We start from the raw sequence: 19,744 nt of genomic DNA on the forward strand, positions 1-19,744 counted from the left end.
TTATTTTCCCCAGATACAGTTGCATTTTTTCCAAGCTGAATCTTGTTTTGAATATTTCTGAGTGCTTTAGAATCTCTCAGTGGTTTGTTATTTCTCTGGGCTCCAGACTCTGTGAACCATCTTTCAGTTCCCCCCAGCTAATATCCTTGACATGTCGGTTATTCCCCTTTAAAGAGGATTCATTGGGTGACACTGGGGAGGATAGAAATACCAGCATATCCCCGCACTGTGCTGAGAAAAGGTGCTGACGCCCTGCTTGTTTCTGAGACATACTTCAAACTGGTTTTTTAGGTCCTTCATGGATTTTGCCATTTGAGATGACCAACATAATGCACCGGTCGCTTTATCATCTGTGATACCTATGGGGGCACTAATCCCAGATTTTGTTATTGCGTATTCCAAGGGACAGGAAAGACCAACTGACAGTGCCCTTTGGCAATATTGCTTTATCTTCCTGCTCAGGAAGGAACCAGCGTGTGCTCGGTCACACCTTTCACCGCACGTATTCCTGTGCCCTCCCTCCACACGGTCTGTGCTTCAGCAGCGCCGTGTCTGAACGCTCCACTGCAGCATCCTGGCAGACACAAGTTGTCCAAGACCTAGAGAAGCTGCTGACAAAAAAAAAGATCCTTTGCCATATCTTATTTAGGCACTAGAGGGACCTTCTCCTCCGAGGGTGGTCCAGACTGCTTGTGCTGTGTTCCTGAACTCTTCCTGTGGTCAACAGGAAGATCTGGCCAACCTCCTGAGCAGTGATCAGCTCTGTGATGGGCTTACTGGGCAAGGCCATGGCAACCAGGAGAAGTGATTGCAGCTTTCTCTCTACCAGACCAGACACCAACACAATATGAAGCCACAAAGCCAAGCCACCAAGGACCCAAAGGCTATTATAAGCCTGCATGTGTAGAAATAAGGAACCAGGTTCTGACTTCCTACTCAAGGTCTCGCTTGTGTGTGTAAGTACAAAGGCTCAATAAAGCCTTTGCATTTAGACTTTATTCACTGGGAGCACTCAACCGTCAGCGTAAGTGCATCATAAAATAGACAAAGAGCTGTAATTTGTACCAATGGAGCTTAGCATTTCCTGGATTTGTTGTTGAGGCAGATTTCCATCATGAGCAATGTTTTAGGATGAGCAGATAGGAAGCTGGTAGGGTCTGTTCTACAGAATTACCCACCCTCGACCTTTCCTTCGTGTTGCCTGTAAGAACTCCATCCCACATTTGCAAGTGCCTCCAGATCAGCAGTATCTAGGCCACTGAATAAAAACAGCTTGAATTTGAAAGACATGATGTGCTCGCAGCACCCAGTCAAGTATCTAAAAATTAAGCTGGTTTTACCAAGGCAATTGTGAATCTTAGCCACTGACTTCAGTCAGGTAGGTTTCCAATGCAATGCTTCCAGCCTCTCTGTTGCATCGCTTGGAAGAAGTTCATGTTTCTGCACTTCTGCAGGACCTCGGGCTCCCAATCTGAATCATTGTCTCTGTGAAATAACACAAGCCCTCCAAAGCCCTCAAAGATGGGCTTCTTTGTATGTCCTGTTCATCCCCACAGAAGTGTGAGTGGAGAGGTGTCAGCACGAAAGGGATCGCTGAATGTGCTGTTTTTCTCCAAAACACTGATAATTACTTCAAGATGAGCATAGCCACGTTGGGCAGAGTCTGCTAACTGACAGTCGCGAGCTCCCCAGTTTCCACTCTCCCTCCTTCTGTTTCAGCAAGGGTTTATTATGGAAGAACCTTGCTCTCTCAGGCTCTGCACAACCTTCTTGGTACCATCCCAAAATAAATCAATTTCTGCTTGACAAAACTAGCTAAAATACAGCAGGAATTTGGCAGAAGGGGAGGCACTGAGCAGAGATCTGCATTTGGGGGGTTTTGGTTTTAATTACTTTTCTGTGACTTGAACTTCTGAGTCGAGTAGAAAGCCTGTCTTTTCTCCTGCCTTGCCTGCAAGGGGCTGTCAGGTCTGCTAGGGCTGGATCTGCTGTCCCAAGGAGTCCTGGCAGAAGCTCCTGGAGGAGCAGACCTTGCTGCCTGGAGACTCGGTGGGCATCTCTCCTGCTGCAAACAGATGCATTTCTCTGCCGCTCTCCTTTGGTCCGGGAGCTGCAGAATTTTTCTCCTCTTATGTAATGGTCCGCTGGTGTCTTTGCTTGGAAAAACCTCTTTTTTTTTTTTTTTTTTTTTTTTTTCCAGCTGGAAGGTGTCAGTAGCCTTGTCCTACCTCTTTTGGGTCCCGGCTGCTGGCCGAGGGGGAGAGGTGGCATGCTGTGGGGCAGAAGGGAGCATCTCACCCCTCCTTTCCTCTCCTTACCCCCACACCCTTCCCGAATCACTGTCCCCACCTCGTAGGAGCTCAGGGCAGCTCCGCCTGGGCGACCTCGGGCTGCAAATGGGGGAAAGGGGCGAGGTGGCAATTTGGGCTGGGGGTTTTGCCTGGAGTAGTGTGTGTGTGCGTGTGTGTGTGTGTGTGTGTGTCCCCTCAAGAGCCACAGCGCGGCCGGGGCAGGGCAGGGTGCGGCCGGGGACGGGGAGGGGGGGATGCAGCACCGTGGGACCGGGGGGTGTTGGGGGGCCGGAGAGCGGAGCCCGGCGGCTGATGCTGCTGGTGGGGGAAAGAGCTTCGCAAAGTCTCCGGGCAAAGCCCTCCCTCCTCCGGCAGCGGGGGAGACCAGGGTGGGAGCGTGTGTGGGGGCGGGGGGGGCGGTGATGGAGGGACACGGTGGGGTCGGGGGGACGTTAAAATGCAGCATCATCCTCCCGCCCCGGCAAATTCCGCGTGTGCGTGTGGAGGGGATGGAGGGAGCGAAGCGAGCAGCGGTGCTTTGCAGCGCTGAGAGAGAGGAGGGGAGGGAGGGGTGCGGGGGGGTTCCGCTGCCGGCGCTCGCTGCACCGCCCCGGAGAAGCGGTGCCCGCCCGCGGGGCTGCGCGGGGCTGCGCGGAGCGGCGGCGGGCGCGGAGCGGGCACTGCAGAGCCGGCAGCGCTCCCGGTGCAACGCCCGAGCCTCGCCGGAGAAAAGGGGGGCACCCGGGCGAAGGAAGGGAGGGGGGAGATGCTAGTTGGCTGGGGTGGGGAGGGAGGAGAGAGGGAAGGAAAAAAAAAAAAAAAAAAGAGAAAAAGAGGAAAAAAAAATAGAAGAAACGACCCCCCCCCCGCCCTCCTCCTCCCTCCTTTGCTCAGTCCCTTCCACCCCCGACACACACACACACACACACGCACACACACACCCCATTGATCAATATTTGGCTGTCTTGCTGCAACTTGCTGCAGTCTTTTAAAGGAGTAGTAGAGAGAGAGGGAGAGAGAAAGGGAAACTGACAGGAAGGGGTAAGGAGCTACACATGTCACATGTGCTTTCTAAGACGGCCAGGAGCATCTGCAGGCTGGATCTGGTGGAGGATGCTGCGGCAGGTGATACACAGAGGGCTCCAGTCGTTTTTCTACAAGCTGGGCTTATTCGTGAGCAGGCATCCGGTGTTTTTCCTCACTGTGCCCGCAGTCCTGACCATCATCTTCGGCTTCAGCCTGCTCAACCGCTTCCAGCCTGACACTGACCTGGAGAGCCTGGTAGCCCCCAGCCACAGCCTGGCCAAGATCGAGAGGAGCTTAGCCAGCAGCCTTTTCTCCCTCGATCAATCCAAAAGCCAGCTGTATTCGGACTTGCACACCCCGGGGAGGTATGGCAGGGTGATTCTCCTCTCCAAACCCGGAGGCAATATTTTGCATCAGGCTGATGTGATCCTGCAGATCCACCGAGCCGTGCTGGAAATGAAGGTGAACTACAAAGGCTATAATTATACTTTTTCCCATCTGTGTGTGTTGAGAAATCAGGATAAGAAATGCGTGCTGGATGATATTATTTCAGTGCTAGAGGATCTGAGGCAGGCTGCCCTCTCCAATAAGACAACAGCCAGGGTGCAAGTGAGCTATCCCAACACTAAATTAAAGGTATGCTCTTACTGCATGCTTTTGCCAATTAAAGAGGCAGCACTTCATTTCTTGTCCTAAACAGCAAAGAGAAATATGATCATATCTTATCTCTCTATAGCTAAATGTGTGTGATCTGGGCTTTCCTCGGGAAGCAGCTGAAAGCGGTGCCTTGCTATTGTTCTGTACGAGGAGGGAGGGTGGGGGGACTGGACGCTAACGCACCAGGAGAAGCAGGGAGCGGAGAACAACCTCGGGACCGGGAGACCTTGCAATGCCTTGAAGGGTTAATTCATCGGGGAAAAGGGACAGGAGGTCGGGGGTGGGAGGTGGGGGGGCGAGAGCTGGGGTTTCACCATCACCTTTTCCAGCCCCGCTGCCGTGGTGGGATAATTTGTCTTTAATATGGCCAGAAAAGGCTTTCCTCAAATGCACTGTGGGCTCCTGTATCTCCCTGCCTCTGCGAGTGCTGTAGGAGCAGCAGGAGGTTTGGGCCAGAAGCGATTTCAGGTGTCCTGGCTTTTTTTTTCTTTACCTGCATGCAAAGAAGGGGAAGGGAGGTGGAATTTTTTTCTCTCGGTGTGAAAATAATTAACTCTGCCACTAGAGTTTTGGGACGGATCCCATCAGCTAGAGGCTTCCAGCAAAGGCGAAACAAGGTAAAAGGTGAAAGAAGTTTCAGTCCTTCCAATTCAAAGGATAAACAATTTGGCACAAATGATCTCAGGAATATTTCCCTGGCACCCAAGTACCCGTCTGCTTTCCCTCTCATCTGGAGAGTTCATCCAGTTCACCAGGACTAACCGGCTCTGAACAAATAAGGCGCAAAGTTTGCAGGTGGCTGCTGAAAGAAGTTTCTGCGAATTACAGTATATCTGCATGCTCCCCCAGGCATTGCACCAGAGGCAGGATTTATTTCATGGAGTGTAACAAACTCCTTAGCACAGAAGTTACTCGCGGCTCAGGCCGTAAGGAAGAGGATATGGTCCTTCTTGCAAACCAGAGAGGCTCTTTGGGGTTACCTGTCCCCTTTTTTTCAAATAGATCCTCAGGCGTGGGGGAGGTAGTGCTCTTGCAAGTACCGGCCAGATCTTGAAGTTATCATTTAATTCTTACTGCTCATTTACCAGAGAAAAAGTAAAGCCGGTCCCTGCCCCAAAAAATGAAGCAGAGACGTAGATTGATTTTATTGGTCTTTTTGTTTCAGTAAAAGGGCCGGATGGGACCGCTGGGGTTTGGTCCCGTTGCTCTAGATGTTACAGTCATAGCGTTGTACAGAGTTGTGGCTGTTTTGAGTTGAGTGTGTGGAAAAGAAAAGGTGTCCTTGCTGCTGCTGGAAAGTCCTGAGTGCAAGGAGTGCTCAGAAACACGAGTTATTCTGCATTAAATATCCCTGAACAAATTTTATCTTTTAGTTCGTTGCCAAGACAATCCTGCTGTTGCAGAATTAAAGTGCTTTCTTTCCATCTTCCTTATTTTTATAGTCAAGATTAAGCTAGCTCAGTGGAGAACACTGATAATCCAGACTAACATCATTATAAACCAGTTTTATACAGAAACCATCATTTTACTCTCTTAATCCAGATTAATTTTCTTGTGTAGAGAAACCTTAACTGAGCTTGGCAAAACTGGGATGGGGTCACTTCCAATATGTATTTTTACCAGGACAATGCCTACAGCTCCTCCTTTTTTAAAAGTAAAAGCAAAGGAAAAAAATAACCTAGTCTGGATTAGAGATTTATTGGAATAAATGACCGGTAGATAATTCACACAGAGAAAGGTTTTCCCAAAGCATAGATGTCTGACTCTGAGCACTGCCGAATACCAGCCCGGCACCTCCAATCCCTTGGGGGGATGTTGTGTATCTGTTGCTGTTGTGCAACATCTTCCGGATGAAGAAGTAAATGCCCTTAAATACCTGGGTTTAAAGTTGGACGGAGCAGGCAGCTTTCCACCCACTTCTCAGTGAAGGGAGGTAAAGATGCCAAAATCTGTGACTGCACTTTAGAGAAAAGCTAACGATTACAATCCATTTCTGCGGATAGGGAGAGTCCCTGATGTTACTGGGAAAGAGAAACATGCTTTGCCACAGTTTCTCTGGTACCGTGAGGACTCTGTTGTGGGGCTACGGTCAGCCCTGAACCTGGACTGGCCTTCAGCTATGGTGTGTTCTCAGAGACTCACCTCCTCTGGTCTCTTTGGCTCCAGTTGCTGGGAATAAATTACTTCTTTGTATAGATTAATTCACTAGGTGTGCCCCCTCTCTGTCATCCCTGTTATCCCATCTACCAAGCTTCAGGGTTGGGAAGTTGTGGGCAAGCTTCTCTTGCTCTCCTTCAAGTCATGGCCAAAATAATGATTTAATCTAGGGTCCCAGGCTATTTACCTCCCCCTCTCTGCACCTCTGAGCAAAGACTGTAGAAACCCACGCCTGGGTCGCTTGTTTTGGGGTGTCTAGATGTGTTTAGCCAGAAATGTCTCGGATGCTGCACCCACTAGGGTAGATCAGGCTCTGGATGTTCAGCAAAGGGAACAACCCCTGTGGCTGTAGCTATGAGGTCTTTTACTTCTTTTTACTTAAGTTGTGACATGAAGGAGCAGTTGTGGCTGGACCTCATGGGAATGTGAACAAGAGGGTGAAATCTGGCTGCCCTTCACAGAATCACAGAATGGTTCGGGTTGGAAGGGACCTTAAAGATCATCTCGTTCCAACCCCCCCTGCCCTGCCCCACTTTGTTCAATGCGGACCAGTGTTCGTCACACTTACCGGTCCGTGTCCTTGGGAGTTTTCTCTGCTAGACTTTCCTGCATGGTAAAGACCCACCAGGATCTTCGAGGTGCCTCACTTTCTCAAAGGACAGGTTGCTTCATTAATGCTGGTAGGTTTTTCTCTGTCTTGTTCTTTTAATAATGGCCTCAGACTGGATAAAGTTCTTCTAAGAACAACGCAGTGGGTTTGCAAACCACAAAGGTGTCCCAGATGTGTTTAGTCTGCAGCTGACGTGGGTCAAGTGTCAACCTCAACTGATTTGGGAACCACAATGACGATGTTGAGCTGTTTCAGCCGCTCTCCCGCTCCATCTGGGAGCTGCAAAAACACCTTGTAGTTTTTTCTTTCCCTCAAGTCTTGTGAGCTGCTCTCGCTTTGTCCCTCTTCTTGTCCCCTGCTGGAGCCCAAATGGGCTCGATTCTCTCAGGTGAGGCTGGTTGAAGGTGGGAGGGGGGTGAGCCCTTGCCAGGCCTTTCATGGGAACTTCATGGGAGCCGTATGAGCAGGTTTCAGCAAACTGCGCCGGTTTTGAAACAGCTGCTATTGGGCTGCAAAATCTGAAGGAACTGCTTGGCTTTTCCTAAGAAAATCTGGCTGTGAAGGGTAATGATTGTTTAATCATTACTTGCGGTAGTTTTGGAAGAGCTTGTAGACTTGAATACCCTTATCTTCACTGCCCCTCTGTAAGTCGGGAAGTCTTGGTCTCTCCGCTCGCCAGAGGAGGAGCGGAGATGGCACTTACATCCAGAGTGCAGCCTGCAGTGTGGTTTCAAATGCCTGAGATGGGTTTAAAATCCACTCTGGCAACACAGGGGTCATTATACGTTTGTTTACCCTTCTGAAAGGCCAGGTGAACCAGGCTGTAAGAAATGCCAGCTCCCGTTGCTTTGGGGACAGTCTCTCACCCGTTCACAGCTATTTCTACGCTACGCTGCAGTCTGCAGCCCAGCCAGAAGAGTGACTTGCCCAAGGTCATGCAGATAGACCGTGGCGGAGCAGGAAAACAAAGCTGGATGTACGAAGTCTTGATGAAGACTTTTGAGATACGTCTTGGAGCAGGGTTGCTCATGCTTTCCCCAGCACAGGACAAAAAAAACAATGTTCCTGCGCTTGGTGTCTGGATTGTGCCCTAACCACATAGACCGGGCAAGTCTACACTGAGCACTGACCCTCAGGTATCAAAGTGTTAAGTCGCAAGTTTTAACAAAACCTGGCATCGTTTTTGTCAATTAAGACTTCCGGGATGGTGCCGGGGCATGGCTTGGGAGTTAGCATGGGAAAGGGTCCATTTCTGGTTGTTACATCTGCTTGATTCTGGGGATAACAGTGCGTGTATCTGCTTGGATATGGTGTGCCCCTGCCCTCAGGGCAGAAAAAAAAATCACTACCAAGAATGAGAGTGATTTCTGAACACAGTCTGGACTAAAAAAAAAAAAAAAAATCATGAATGCATTTTTTCAGGTATTTCAGCTTTACTGTTTCTTTTCATGTTTATTTGCTAGTTTGTCTGAGAAAACATAATAACTTAGAAGTTATCTCTCTGAGATCAGAATGAATATGACAACTGCTGGTTAAAAGGAGCCTTTGTAAGCAGATTGGTTTTTGTAATACTGCCTTCAATTAATTAAGTATCAGTCATTTATGAACACTAGGCTAAAGAGCAGCCAATAAAGCAGACATCTCTATTACCTCATTTGTGATAAGCGCATCAGCTGGATGTTGAATCCTTTATTGCTTATAACAAGAAAAGTTACTTGCATTCAGTCAGCATCTTGAAACCTGTAACTGCAGACTTGCTACTGGCCAGATTCTCAATTTTTTCTTACGCTGACAGCTGTACTTTTAAATAAGCCTTGCTCCGGTTGCATTCATGAGTCTTTTCCACTGTTCTAAGTCTAATTCCTCCTTACATGACCCCGAGGCAGTGACCACCTCCATGGGACGAGAAGGATATACAACCAGAGCCCACTTACAGCAGAGTAGGCACCTGAGTATCGATAATATCCACAGACTGTTTATTCCTTCAGCAAAGTTGGTTCAAGTATAAGATTACTCTCACTCCAAGGACCAGATGCTTCCTCGGAGGCTGTGTGGCTCTGTACCTGTTTATGATACCACCTGTCCCAATCCAAAGCCTGTGGCTCAGCATCCTGTGAAGTGCTCTGGCGCTGGCAAGATTTGCTAAGTCGAAGCTAAATAAAAAAACATGAGCAGGGAGAGTATCAGAAGAGGAAGGCTGGAGGCTGCAGATAGCTTTCATCTCAGCCTCTCGGATCAAGAGAGGATTGGGCAGGCTGAGCTCGGAGTAGCTGCTCAGCAGCGTGAAGACAAGCTGATAATGTTTGAAGGCAAGTAGCCTCTTCTGCCTCACAGGTTGGGAAAACTTATTTGGGAAAAAAAAAAAAAAGAAAAAAAAAGACTGTCTTGTTCTTCCAGCTGTGTTTCCGTACTGTCCAGCAGGACTAGGAAGGGTTCCTCACCCACCTCGCCTGGAGGGGCTGGCGGAGCTGGTGTCTGCATTGGGTTAGCTGTGCCCTTACTGGGAGATGTCCGTGAAGCCATCAGCTCTTGAGGACATTGATCAGACAGCCTGCCTGCCCCGCGTGGGCAAGAAATTAAGCGTTTCCTCGCATTTTTAGGAAAATTCTCCACTCCTTCCTCTGCTTAGTACATAAGGAACAGTCTCTTTCTTAGCTCTGCTAGACCAGGTGTTAAGACAACCCTCTTGCCCAAAAGAAGGACAAACTGTGAGGCCTGACTGCACCGGGGACAGGAAACCAGGTTAACCTGTACCAGGACAAGCTGTCCCAACATAAACAGCAGAAAGACAGAAAAAAGATGCAAGGATGGGGTTTAGGGTGCTCTTTTTGTGTTGCTGTTCTTCAGATATGAACTTAACTTTATCAGTCTCTGGGGTAAATTTCATCTTCACCCCACTAGCGCTGTAGACACTAGGTTCTTTGGGTGTGAGGCTAATTCCTTCCCATCAAGCAGCTGAGAGCCGTGGCCATGTCAAAGGCTGCCAAGTAAATATTCTCCACTGACCTTTCAGATGACCTTGGTCAGCTGCTTCATGCTTTTCCCTCACAGCTATTCCACTCTTCGGTTTTGTCAGCACTTGCTGGGAGACATGGCCTTTTATGCAGTGCCAGGCCTTCTGGAGACCTTGCCGTGATGTGAATAATAACAAAGAAGCAATTGGAAGATTGTTTGGGTAGAGGGAAAACGAAGAGGCAATTGCAAGCCCCTTCAGTTAGTAATGACTGCTCATCGCTGCGGATCTGGGATGGATGTCAACCACTTGCCAAAGGTAGAAAGTCCAGTCGCACTTTGCCATCTTCCTACAATAGCTACTCCTCTGTGTACAGGAAAAAAAAAATTATTTCCTTTACTAAATATTCAGTTAACTCTTGGCAGTGTTTCTAAACTGATGTAACATCTTCTAATCTCAGCCATCCCTATGTCTTTCCAAAATGTCATTCGAGCCCCTTACTGTACTGGCTGTGTGAGCCGTTGGAGGGCTCTGAACGTCTCCCTCTGAATTTACAACCGATGAGTATTCTTGCTATCTGCAACAAGAATTAAACCAAATTCAGATGTTGCCATGCTAACAAGGCGAGAGAATACAATTGATGAGCTTTAGTGAAGAAGGTGTGTCATCTTCCCAGCCAGAGAAAGAGGTTTTAACGGAGAGGAGGTCCTTAAACTAACCTTAATGGATTAAATATATGTCCTAGGGTAGAAGAGGGACGAACTTTGTAAGGAGAAAATTATATTAATAAATATGTCAAAAAAAGTTCTTACATTATTTAATGTCCTTTATATGTATGTGGGTAAACGTATTACATACCTGTCTTGGTAAACAACGGTGTAGGTAAGGTTGCGCTAGACATTTTGAAAATAGTAATCTAAGAACAAAACCTGTATTAAACTTTTTCAGCCATTAAGAGATAAAAGAGCCCTATGCAGAGCTCTGCACGGTTATTATTATTACAAAAGCCGTGGTGAAAAAACCTGCTGACTGGTTTTCCAAGAGGAGTGAATTGAGTTATTAAAATTATGATCTGGCATTTCCACAGAAAGCCTTTAATCTGTGCAGACCCCACATCCATTACACACTCCTAGTGCAAATGGTGAGACATGCTCTGCGTGGCTGGGACTTGAGCTGAAAAGCAGCTTTAAACACAGATGGAACAAAGTCTTCAACAACGTGGGAAAGCAGGTCCTGCGTGAGATGGAAAAGAGAGGGGAAGACCACGGGAGGCAGAAAGGTCAAGATATAAAGTCTTTTATACCTCTGTTGCTCACTGTATTAGTCCTGTTCTCTGTTGTCCTACCTCCCAAGGTGCAAGGTGACCATGTGAAAAATAGAGAATAAAGGAAGTTCCTGGGCTGTGAAGGATCCTGGAAAGGGAGAGAGCAGTGTGAGAGCTCCTGAGCATTGCAGAGATGATCGCATGCAGTGGCACACGCCATTGTCCTAGCCCTGGATTCACTGGGTGTGAATTAGCTTCATTTTTACACTGTTTAGGCCGATTGGGAGCAGGAGCATTGGGTGAAGTGCTTGGAGATCCTTGACGACACTAATAAGTGCGATCCGGTGGGTGGCAGCAGGAGGTTTTCCAGCTAAAAAGAATTACAGTGGAAGTGGCTCAAGGGAAAACTGGGAATACTTTGTTGGTGGGCAGCTCTGGTTGGGCAAAGAGATTTTTCTGCAGGTTTTTTTTTTTTTTTCTCCTTAACCCATCTCCCACGTTGTTGGGTTAATTCCTGCCCCATGCCAGTTCTGCATGCCCAGCAGCGGCTCTGCAAGACATCAGACAGTCCTCCCACAGCCGTGAGCCGGACAGACCAGCTTTTCTCCCTAGTTCTGCATTCTGGCACCAAAAGTGCCCTCCCCCAGTCCAGTCTTGCTAGCAAACTGGCACCACAGCCAGGGAGCTGCTGGGGGGACCACAGGTTGTGAGAACGGCATGCCACTGCCTGGCTAATATTGCAGAAAGATTTTTGGTCTGGCAATGATCTATAACTAAGACGGAAAAAGTTGGCACCACAGGAGTATAACGTTTCCTCAATATGTACAATGGCAAATGTTTCGGTGTCTCCCAGAGTAATTCTTCCTCAAAAACACCAATTGCACAAGCCCTAAAGCCTGCTCCTCTGCTCTGAGGGCGTATGAGAAGGCAAAGGGCAGTCTTGCCGACCTCTCCTATGGTTTTGAAGGCAATGACACATCGCAGAGACTTTAAGTGACATGCAGCCCACCTACTTAGGGTACGCAATTTGGGATTAAAGGTCAGGCTCCTAATGGGCCAGTCTGCCACAACTAATTTCCTTGTGCCGTTGGTGGGAGACCTGGGATGTGCCAGTAAATACCTCCACAGGGAAGCCTAAACACCTCCTGTGTATCTTCTTGCAATACATATACATATATTTATAGTATATATCTAATATATGTATATTTATTTATATTTTATATATATTATATATATAATATAAACATCACCCCTAGGACCAGTTCTGTGGGCACCTAAAGCTAGTGCCCAAGCGAGGTACCTAAGCAAGACAGAGAAGTTGCCCTTGTGTAAGGCAGGGTCTTGCTTTTCTTACACCTTGCATGATTGTTTCCACCAGCCTTACACAAGTGTTGTCAGTCTGGTGGGGAGGTGTTATTCTTACCATGTGCACGGTGGATTTTTGCACGTGTGTCAACAGCTTCGCCAAGGGTGCTATGATTGAGAAGTGGATATGGAGCGTTTTGCCGCCTCTGTGCTAAATCACTCATACACCTGTGCTAAGTCACGCATTACCTGGGCTACACGTAGGGCGGGTTTCAGCTGAATCTTCCTCTATCAGAAGTTACAGTAGTCTTGAAATCAGAAGTGTCGGTGAAGCTATGTCTTGTCCTTAGTTTTGTCTTGGAGGAAGAAAAAAGAAGGGCAGGTTCCCATAGTTTCATTTTGACGTATCCCCAACAAAATGCTTCTATTTTTTCGAGTTGAAATGGTTCCTTCAAAGAATTCTTTCAAAATTATTTCCAAAACATTTTGCTTCACATTGTACTGTAGATTAGAAAATAAAGGATTAAAAATAGAAGTTACTTTAAAAGGAAACGTTTTCCCATGTTCGAACTTTGGGGGAGGAGAGGTCGCTCCCTTTTGAAAATCACAGGGAAACGAAGTCTCCCCACCAGCTCTGCCTGGCAGCATCCCCGTGTGGCTGCGGACACAGCCCAGTCCCCGTGGACATGAATGTGTCCCCAGACAGGGTGCCTTGGCTTTTTTAATGCCATTTTTCACAGGAGAATGAGGCACTATATTAATGGGCCAAGGGATCTTCACTTCCAGTTTTGGGAGCAGGTTTAGTTTGTAAAACAATTTGCAGTTCGTTAAGAAGAAAGATGCCGTTAGCGGTACTTCATTATGCAACACAGTCCCTTGTTTGATGAGGCCTGTGACTTAAATATAAATCACCCTTTTCCTAAACGTTTTCCAGGATGGTTTCTTAGAGCAGATTTTGATTTGTCAACTAAATATATTAACAAACTCAGTGCTGAACAGACGCAATGTGGAAATGTTCATGTGCATTTTTCTCCTTAAAATCCACACTTCAGTTTGCTGAAGTTCTTGACTCCTGTCCTACTGAGGGAGGTTTTATTCACAGATAAGTATAAAACATTCTCCAACAGAGATTGCACCACATAGACTTTTGGATCCAGCTGACAAACGCACTTCTCTTCAGGAGTGGCCGGAAAGTGTGGTAATAAATGCTCTACCACTGCTGTTTCTTTGTCAACTAACATTAATTTTCCTGTCCATAATGGACTTTCTATCTGCGCATAAAAAACACTGGTGGTCACCCAGTTGATGCACAGCAGATTTATCGTCGTAAATTGCATAGAAAGTTGAGACATCAGCAAGGAAACATGAACATTTCTGAATATTTACAAAAGTCTCTCCAGTCCTTTCTTTCCCCAGGCTTCAAGATTAGCACAAGTATTAGGCTTTAGGTGTATACCCAAAAATAAATTTCACAAGCTTGACAAGCTCAAGAGCTCCCCTGCTCTCGTAAAATATTTAATGAAGTTTCACTTTTGAGAAGAATTTAATTTTAAATAAAAGAGGGTGGTTTTTTCTCCTAAAAGAAAAAAGCTTGTATCCTTTCAACTTTTGCCACCCTCTTGCCTCTACTAAAAGATTTTGGAAGTGGGGGAAAGAGCAGAACATCCTTGAAGGGAAAAAAAAATGTGTTATATAAACACCAAATACTGTAGTCGCATGTGGTTCGGTGGTCTTTTAATCAGAATATTCACCTCAAAAGGAAAGTTAAAGCAGGTTATTTGTCACTACATAACAGATCTGAACAACACTCCTTTAGGAATGATTCTGATACTTTTTTTTTGGTGAAAAACCCAATTACTCTTTGATATAGCAAAAATGACAAGGAAAAATAAAAGCAGAATAGGACATTTTTTCACTTCCTTTACAGTAGCTAAATAAAAGGTAACCAGGATGGAGAATAGCCCAGAATGAAACTCAAAAATGTCAAGTGCATCCTGAAATGATAGGACCAGTTTGAACTGGGTCTTTCCTACTACCTCTTCACTGAGGATACAGTGGACAGAAGGGACAGTTCAGATGGTGCTTTGTGAAGGACCAGTTTGGGGTGTCGGATGGTAATTTTGGTGCAGGACCACCTATTCAAGAATCCATATTCTGCTGCAACTCAGATCTTCCTTTCCCTTACATTGATTTTCCTGTCATAAAGGAGTGCTGTGGTGCAGCTGGAGAAATTCAAAGAGCTGTTGAACTTTTACGAGCAATATCATGCCTCTTCCGTGTAACATCAAGAGGTTAAAGGCGTTAAAGGTTTATAAGGTCAGTCTAGCCCATTCCCTGGATTATGAGGAAATCCTAATAGAAAAATTAATTCAGATTGGCTTGGATGGGAAATCAGTCATGTGGGTTGGAAACTGCCTGAAAGATGGTAAACCAAGGATCATGATAAATGATAATGTAACAAGTTTATGGAAGGTATCTTGCAGGGTATCTGGAGAATTTGCGTTAGGTCTGGTCTCATCTAATATCTCTATTAATTATCGGGAAGTGGAATTGAATTGCACAGGAATGAAATTCACAGATAATATGAAACAAGGAGGAGATGTCAGCAGCAGCTGAGTCAGAGAATTTACACAGACAGAACCGGAGCAGTTAGAAACCCACATAGAAAATGAAACTATTTTCTGAAGGGTTTTGGTTGCATTCTGGTCCCTAAAGGGCAATCGAGGCTCCTCCCTTGAAACAGATTCCTGTGAGCTGAGTTTTCCAAATGTCAAACTGAAGATGCAGTGCTAAAATGATAGGACCAAGGTCAAAGACAAAGTTGGTGTTGAAGTTGGGATTTTGCAACCGCTACGGAAAAGGCACTTGGTTTTACTTCTGACTCTGACACTGCTTTGCAAGTATGGACATTTCACTATGCGGTGTTGTCCTTCATCCTTCACCATCTTGCAGATCAAGTTCTGCAGGACAAAGACAGCTCCATATGTTGAGTTTGAATGGTGCTTTGGAGGCTGTAGATGATGTGTTAAATAATCAGTGAAGCCTTGATAGATTGTTGCTTTGCCTTGGTCCTTTTGTTATCTTTCTAGAATGAAATCAGTCGTCTTCTGGAGTTTTGTGCTGACTGTGTGGATTTTGAATGGTCTAACCTTGAAGTTGTTTTGCCACATTGTGCATCATCTGCTTGTTCCCCAGCATTTCAAATTTGAATAGCCTCATACCCCTAACATCCCAAATTGACTCCATTTTGTCCCTGTTGAATTTTGTCATTCATTAATTACATTCTGATTGAGCCAGAGGAAAATTCTTGCAGCAGACAGCCTTAAAATGCAGTTGAGCAGGACAGTTAAAAAATATTCAGCTGGATCATTTCTACTGTTTTTTGTCCAGCTTGAGTGTGATTGCAGTCCAAGTCTCTAGGAACAGGTTGGTGATGTTCGTGAAATGGATTGTGGAGTCAGGCTGTTTCTTCTCCTCTTCTTGACAACTGTCCCCAACATGAGGCAGGGGATGGTACCTGGTCTGGTCTGAGGAGTCAGGCTGTGACCCTGCCCTGCCACTGAGGGTCCACGATGTAGCACTTTGTCGATGCTCATACAGAGAGTCACGATGGGAAAACCCATCCCAAAGATGGGATATATTTCTTCTAATTTGAGCCCTTTTTTATTTGGCATCTAATCTAAACTTAGCCCAGCGTGCAATCAGAGGAGAGAAGGGTGAACCTCCAGAAGCAACGCATTTCACTTTTCTAAACAACGACTTTAGGCAGGAATGAATTCACCCTTCAGAGACATCATGGACCAGAGAAAGAACGTTCAGATTATGCATTTACCTTTTACCTGGTTAAAATTAGGTGAGCTGAATCCCACCATATTTTCATTTTGCATCACAAAAAAAAAAAAAAATCCATGAAATTTTCATAAGCATGGGAATATGCTAAATTTTAACATCTTTATAGCAAAGACTTATGTCAGGTGAAGTGTTTCTGAATGATCTAGGGCATAATCTGCATTTGCACTGACATGAGAAAAAACTTTCCAGAACAATTTCATGGGGAAAACCAAGACTTCTCCTCGAGCCCATTGCAGCTTTGTCTCACACCGAATCTCTGACAGGGTTTTGAAAAACTCTTTTTGGAAATTATTATTAGACAGTTGCAAAAGACCTAAAATACATTAATCTGAATAAGGAATTAGCTTCCACTGAAAGAACCAGAATTAAATGCCATCCTCCTGCAAAATAGATTGCCAGATATTGGCAGTTTATTGCAGCAGGGAGACTGAGATTTTGCAGAGGAATCAGAAGACAAATGCTGGAGTTCTATCATCTGGAAGTATTTTACCATCTGATTACGCTTTTGCTTACTTTATCAGAATTTTCCCCCAGATATTTATTTGTTTGAAATCCAAAGGTGGCTACATACCACAAGGTCCCGCCATCTGCAGCACTTTTGTTTTAAAATTAAAAGTCCAGTCCTTCCTGTTCTGCCAGAACCAAAACCTTTCCAAATAGGTTATACTAATATAAATTAAAAAACCTTTTTGCGCTCCAGGGGACTTTGAAAAGTCTTTTTTTAAAAAAACAAACCACAAACATGTATTACCTTAAAGTAACTGTAAAATGTCTATTTGGGGAAAAAAGTTTTGATGTCTTCAGGGAAATGTCTCAGACAAATTGAAAAGGTGGTAATTGTTGATATTATTATTTACAATGAATATACTACATTTCTTCAGAAGTGTTTATACACAGTAAATAAATATTCATTTTACTTGTTATCTTGAACTTATTCCCAACAATAGCACTACGTTAACACATAAATCTAGGAACACATGTAACTAACTTTAAGCATTTAATGAAGGTACTTAAAGTTTGGGATATTGCAGGCTTTAGGAGGACTAAAAGCCCTAAGAATGAGATTCAGCCTGTTTAAGATCAAAACTGCCCCATGGAGGTGTCCCGTTTTTCTCGTCTCCTTGAGCAGGCAGCCTGGCAGTCCTGGCTTTTCTCACCTGGCAGGTTTGGTTGGGCAGCCTGACCCAGCACCTTCAGAGTCTGAACTCTGACTTCTCATGTTTTGAGTCCTGTTCTGGCTGAAGAGTCACATCCAGCTCAGAAACTCTGCTTGAAGTTAATAGCTACCGTGTACTCGCACGAAAGGACAAATACTCAGCCGTGAAATACAGCCACCTTGAGGATGAAGCTATTCAGGTGTTGCAGAGCTGACACCACCACCGGACTACAGGGTTTGAGCACAGGAATTAAAGAAACCCTGAGCCAGCTGGCAGTAAGGACGGAATTAAATTATTTTTTCCTTTTCTTTTTTCCTTCCCATTGAGTTTGCATAAACCTGGATTAGTTCTCCAATCCAGTTCACCACATGCCACATGAACTGCTGCTCCCGAGCTTGGCAGGGAGGAGGTGCGGGCTCAGGAAGGAGAGGGAAGGGACCTCTCCATTGGCAGCATCACCAGCTCATACTGTGAAATACAGCGACTAAGGCAACTCCAGCATCAGATGGGAAGATCTTTGGAGCACGGGCAGCTTGTCCTTGCACTGCGGGGTCCTGGGCCATGCCAGAACCTCACTGGTGATCAGTGATTATGGTCTGAACTGAGACCTCAGCATCTACTCTACCTCCTGTGGGTCCTCCCAGGCCTCCATAGGACAAAGGCTGCATCAAGATGAATTGCTCCTAGTGCGTGGAGCTCGATCCGTGGCAGTTGTTAGCAACTCCTGCAATCTCCAGATGAAGGTTTTGGGCCGATGTAAAATCTTCAAGTTGTTGCACGCCGTTGTTTAACACTTGTTTATCATTGCAAATGTGCCCTGTGCTGTCTGAGACTGCGCGAGACACCCTCTCCCACAGAGCATGGCTGAAGAAAATAAAGCAAAACTCGCCTTCATAATGTCAGCAGACTTCCAGTGGGAGAGCTCACTGGTGATGGGAGGCAATGAGAAGCCCAAAGTAGAGACGATGGCCTGAGCTTTACTTTTTTGTCTGGAATAAGAATTAAAGAAAACATGTTAGAGAATCATGCATGACAGCATCTCTATGGACTACCAGGAACATAAGATTTTTTCACAAAAGGCACACGTCACCAGGTGATCTTGAGACAGAATTTACACATACAAAAACTACCTGCTGATGTTCATATACGGGGGTGAAAAATTTCTTTGAATGTACTGAATTCAAAAGTACCTTGGGTGGGAGTCAGCTGTCTCATGCGCAGATCCAGAACCCCAGCTTCAGTTATATTTTAATGCATAAATACAGGCCTACTTAAATGCCTCATTCCCACTCCACCTTTCCAGATTCTGGTCCAACATTATGAAAAAAAAAGAAAGGAAAATCATCTGAAACTAGATATTTTTTTGGCTCTCTGCAGCTAACAAATGGCCAAACTCATTAAAAACCAGTGTGTGCTGGAGGGAAGCGGTGGTGGGGGGGAGGTGGGGGATGCTTCAGGGTAGAGAAATTGCTTCACAATGCCAAATTTGAGATTAAAAAAAAAAAAAAAAAAAAAAAAAGAAGGAAAACTGATTAGCTATCACTTAAAAAGGAGGAATTTCCAGCTGGAAGTGCTAAGTGTCCTTAACTGCTTTGTGCAGTACCTTATTATATCTTAGTGAGCACCGTGAGAGTGGAAGCTCCTGAACAGGATTTGGGTAAAAGCACAGCAGCTCCTTGCGTTGGACGGCTGGGCTTAGTTAAGACTCCAAACTGCTTAGCTGGAAGTTAACCTCAAAACCACGCTACCCCCGAAATCTTGCCACATCACGCTTGGCTCGCTCTGATTCTCAGTTAGTTCTTTTCTTCTTGCCTTTGATAAAAAATTATCGCAGCTTTTCAGTATTTTGGCTGCTGGTCCCCAGAGAAACCAGGAAGAGCAGAGACAAGAGAAAATTAAAGAGATGTTTGCCACCGTAAAGCATAATTTAAAAAGAAAAAAGCACCCTTTTCTGTGTCATTATTGAAACTTCAGATTGTAAGAGCTTAAATAATTCCTGTGGATCTGCTTTACTTCTCACTTTTTATTCTCTGCTCTTTATTTTTTAACATTTCCTTTAGATGGAGTAATAAAACCAGGCAAATCCAATTCCTTTTGCTTCCTGACAGGTTTTCTTCCTATTTCTTGTGCGTATTGGACTTCAAGCGGTGTAGGGAAAACAATTATAAGAGGTACACAGTGGGATGCACACAAAACAAAGAGGGCCTACAAACCTGTCAGTGAAAAGGTGTGACCCCTTCTTAGGATCTCCTTTTAGGGATAATTATTGTATCCCATTCTTTCCGCCCCAAACCCTTCAGCTTGGGCATATGAAATGCGTGGTCAAGTTTTGCAAACAGTTTTGTGCCTTTCTGGTTTTGTTGATAAGGAAAGAAGACAGAAAAGGGGGGTTTATTGATTTTTAGTGCTTTCTGCTCTCTTTTTTTTTTTTTTTTACCCTAGGAATTAGGTGCTTGTTTAGCCTATAACTCC

At 45.4% G+C, this 19,744-nt stretch overlaps 1 protein-coding gene across 2 annotated transcripts in view; it reads left to right on the top strand.

Moving 5' to 3' along the window:
• Positions 1 to 2,903: 2,903 nt before the first annotated feature.
• Positions 2,904 to 19,744, top strand: part of PTCHD4 (patched domain containing 4) — a 91,478-nt gene continuing 74,637 nt past the window's right edge. The window contains exon 1 of one of the 2 annotated variants that reach the window (XM_074582010.1): positions 2,904 to 3,779. In XM_074582010.1, coding sequence (XP_074438111.1) covers positions 3,354 to 3,779 — 426 coding nt within the window. In that variant the 5' untranslated portion in view covers positions 2,904 to 3,353. Of the gene's footprint in view, positions 3,954 to 19,744 lie in introns of both variants that reach the window. The other variant, XM_074582009.1, reaches the window with a different exon arrangement.

Source organism: Larus michahellis, chromosome 3, assembly GCF_964199755.1.
Source record: "Larus michahellis chromosome 3, bLarMic1.1, whole genome shotgun sequence".
In the NCBI taxonomy this organism is placed as follows: Eukaryota; Metazoa; Chordata; class Aves; order Charadriiformes; family Laridae; genus Larus; species Larus michahellis.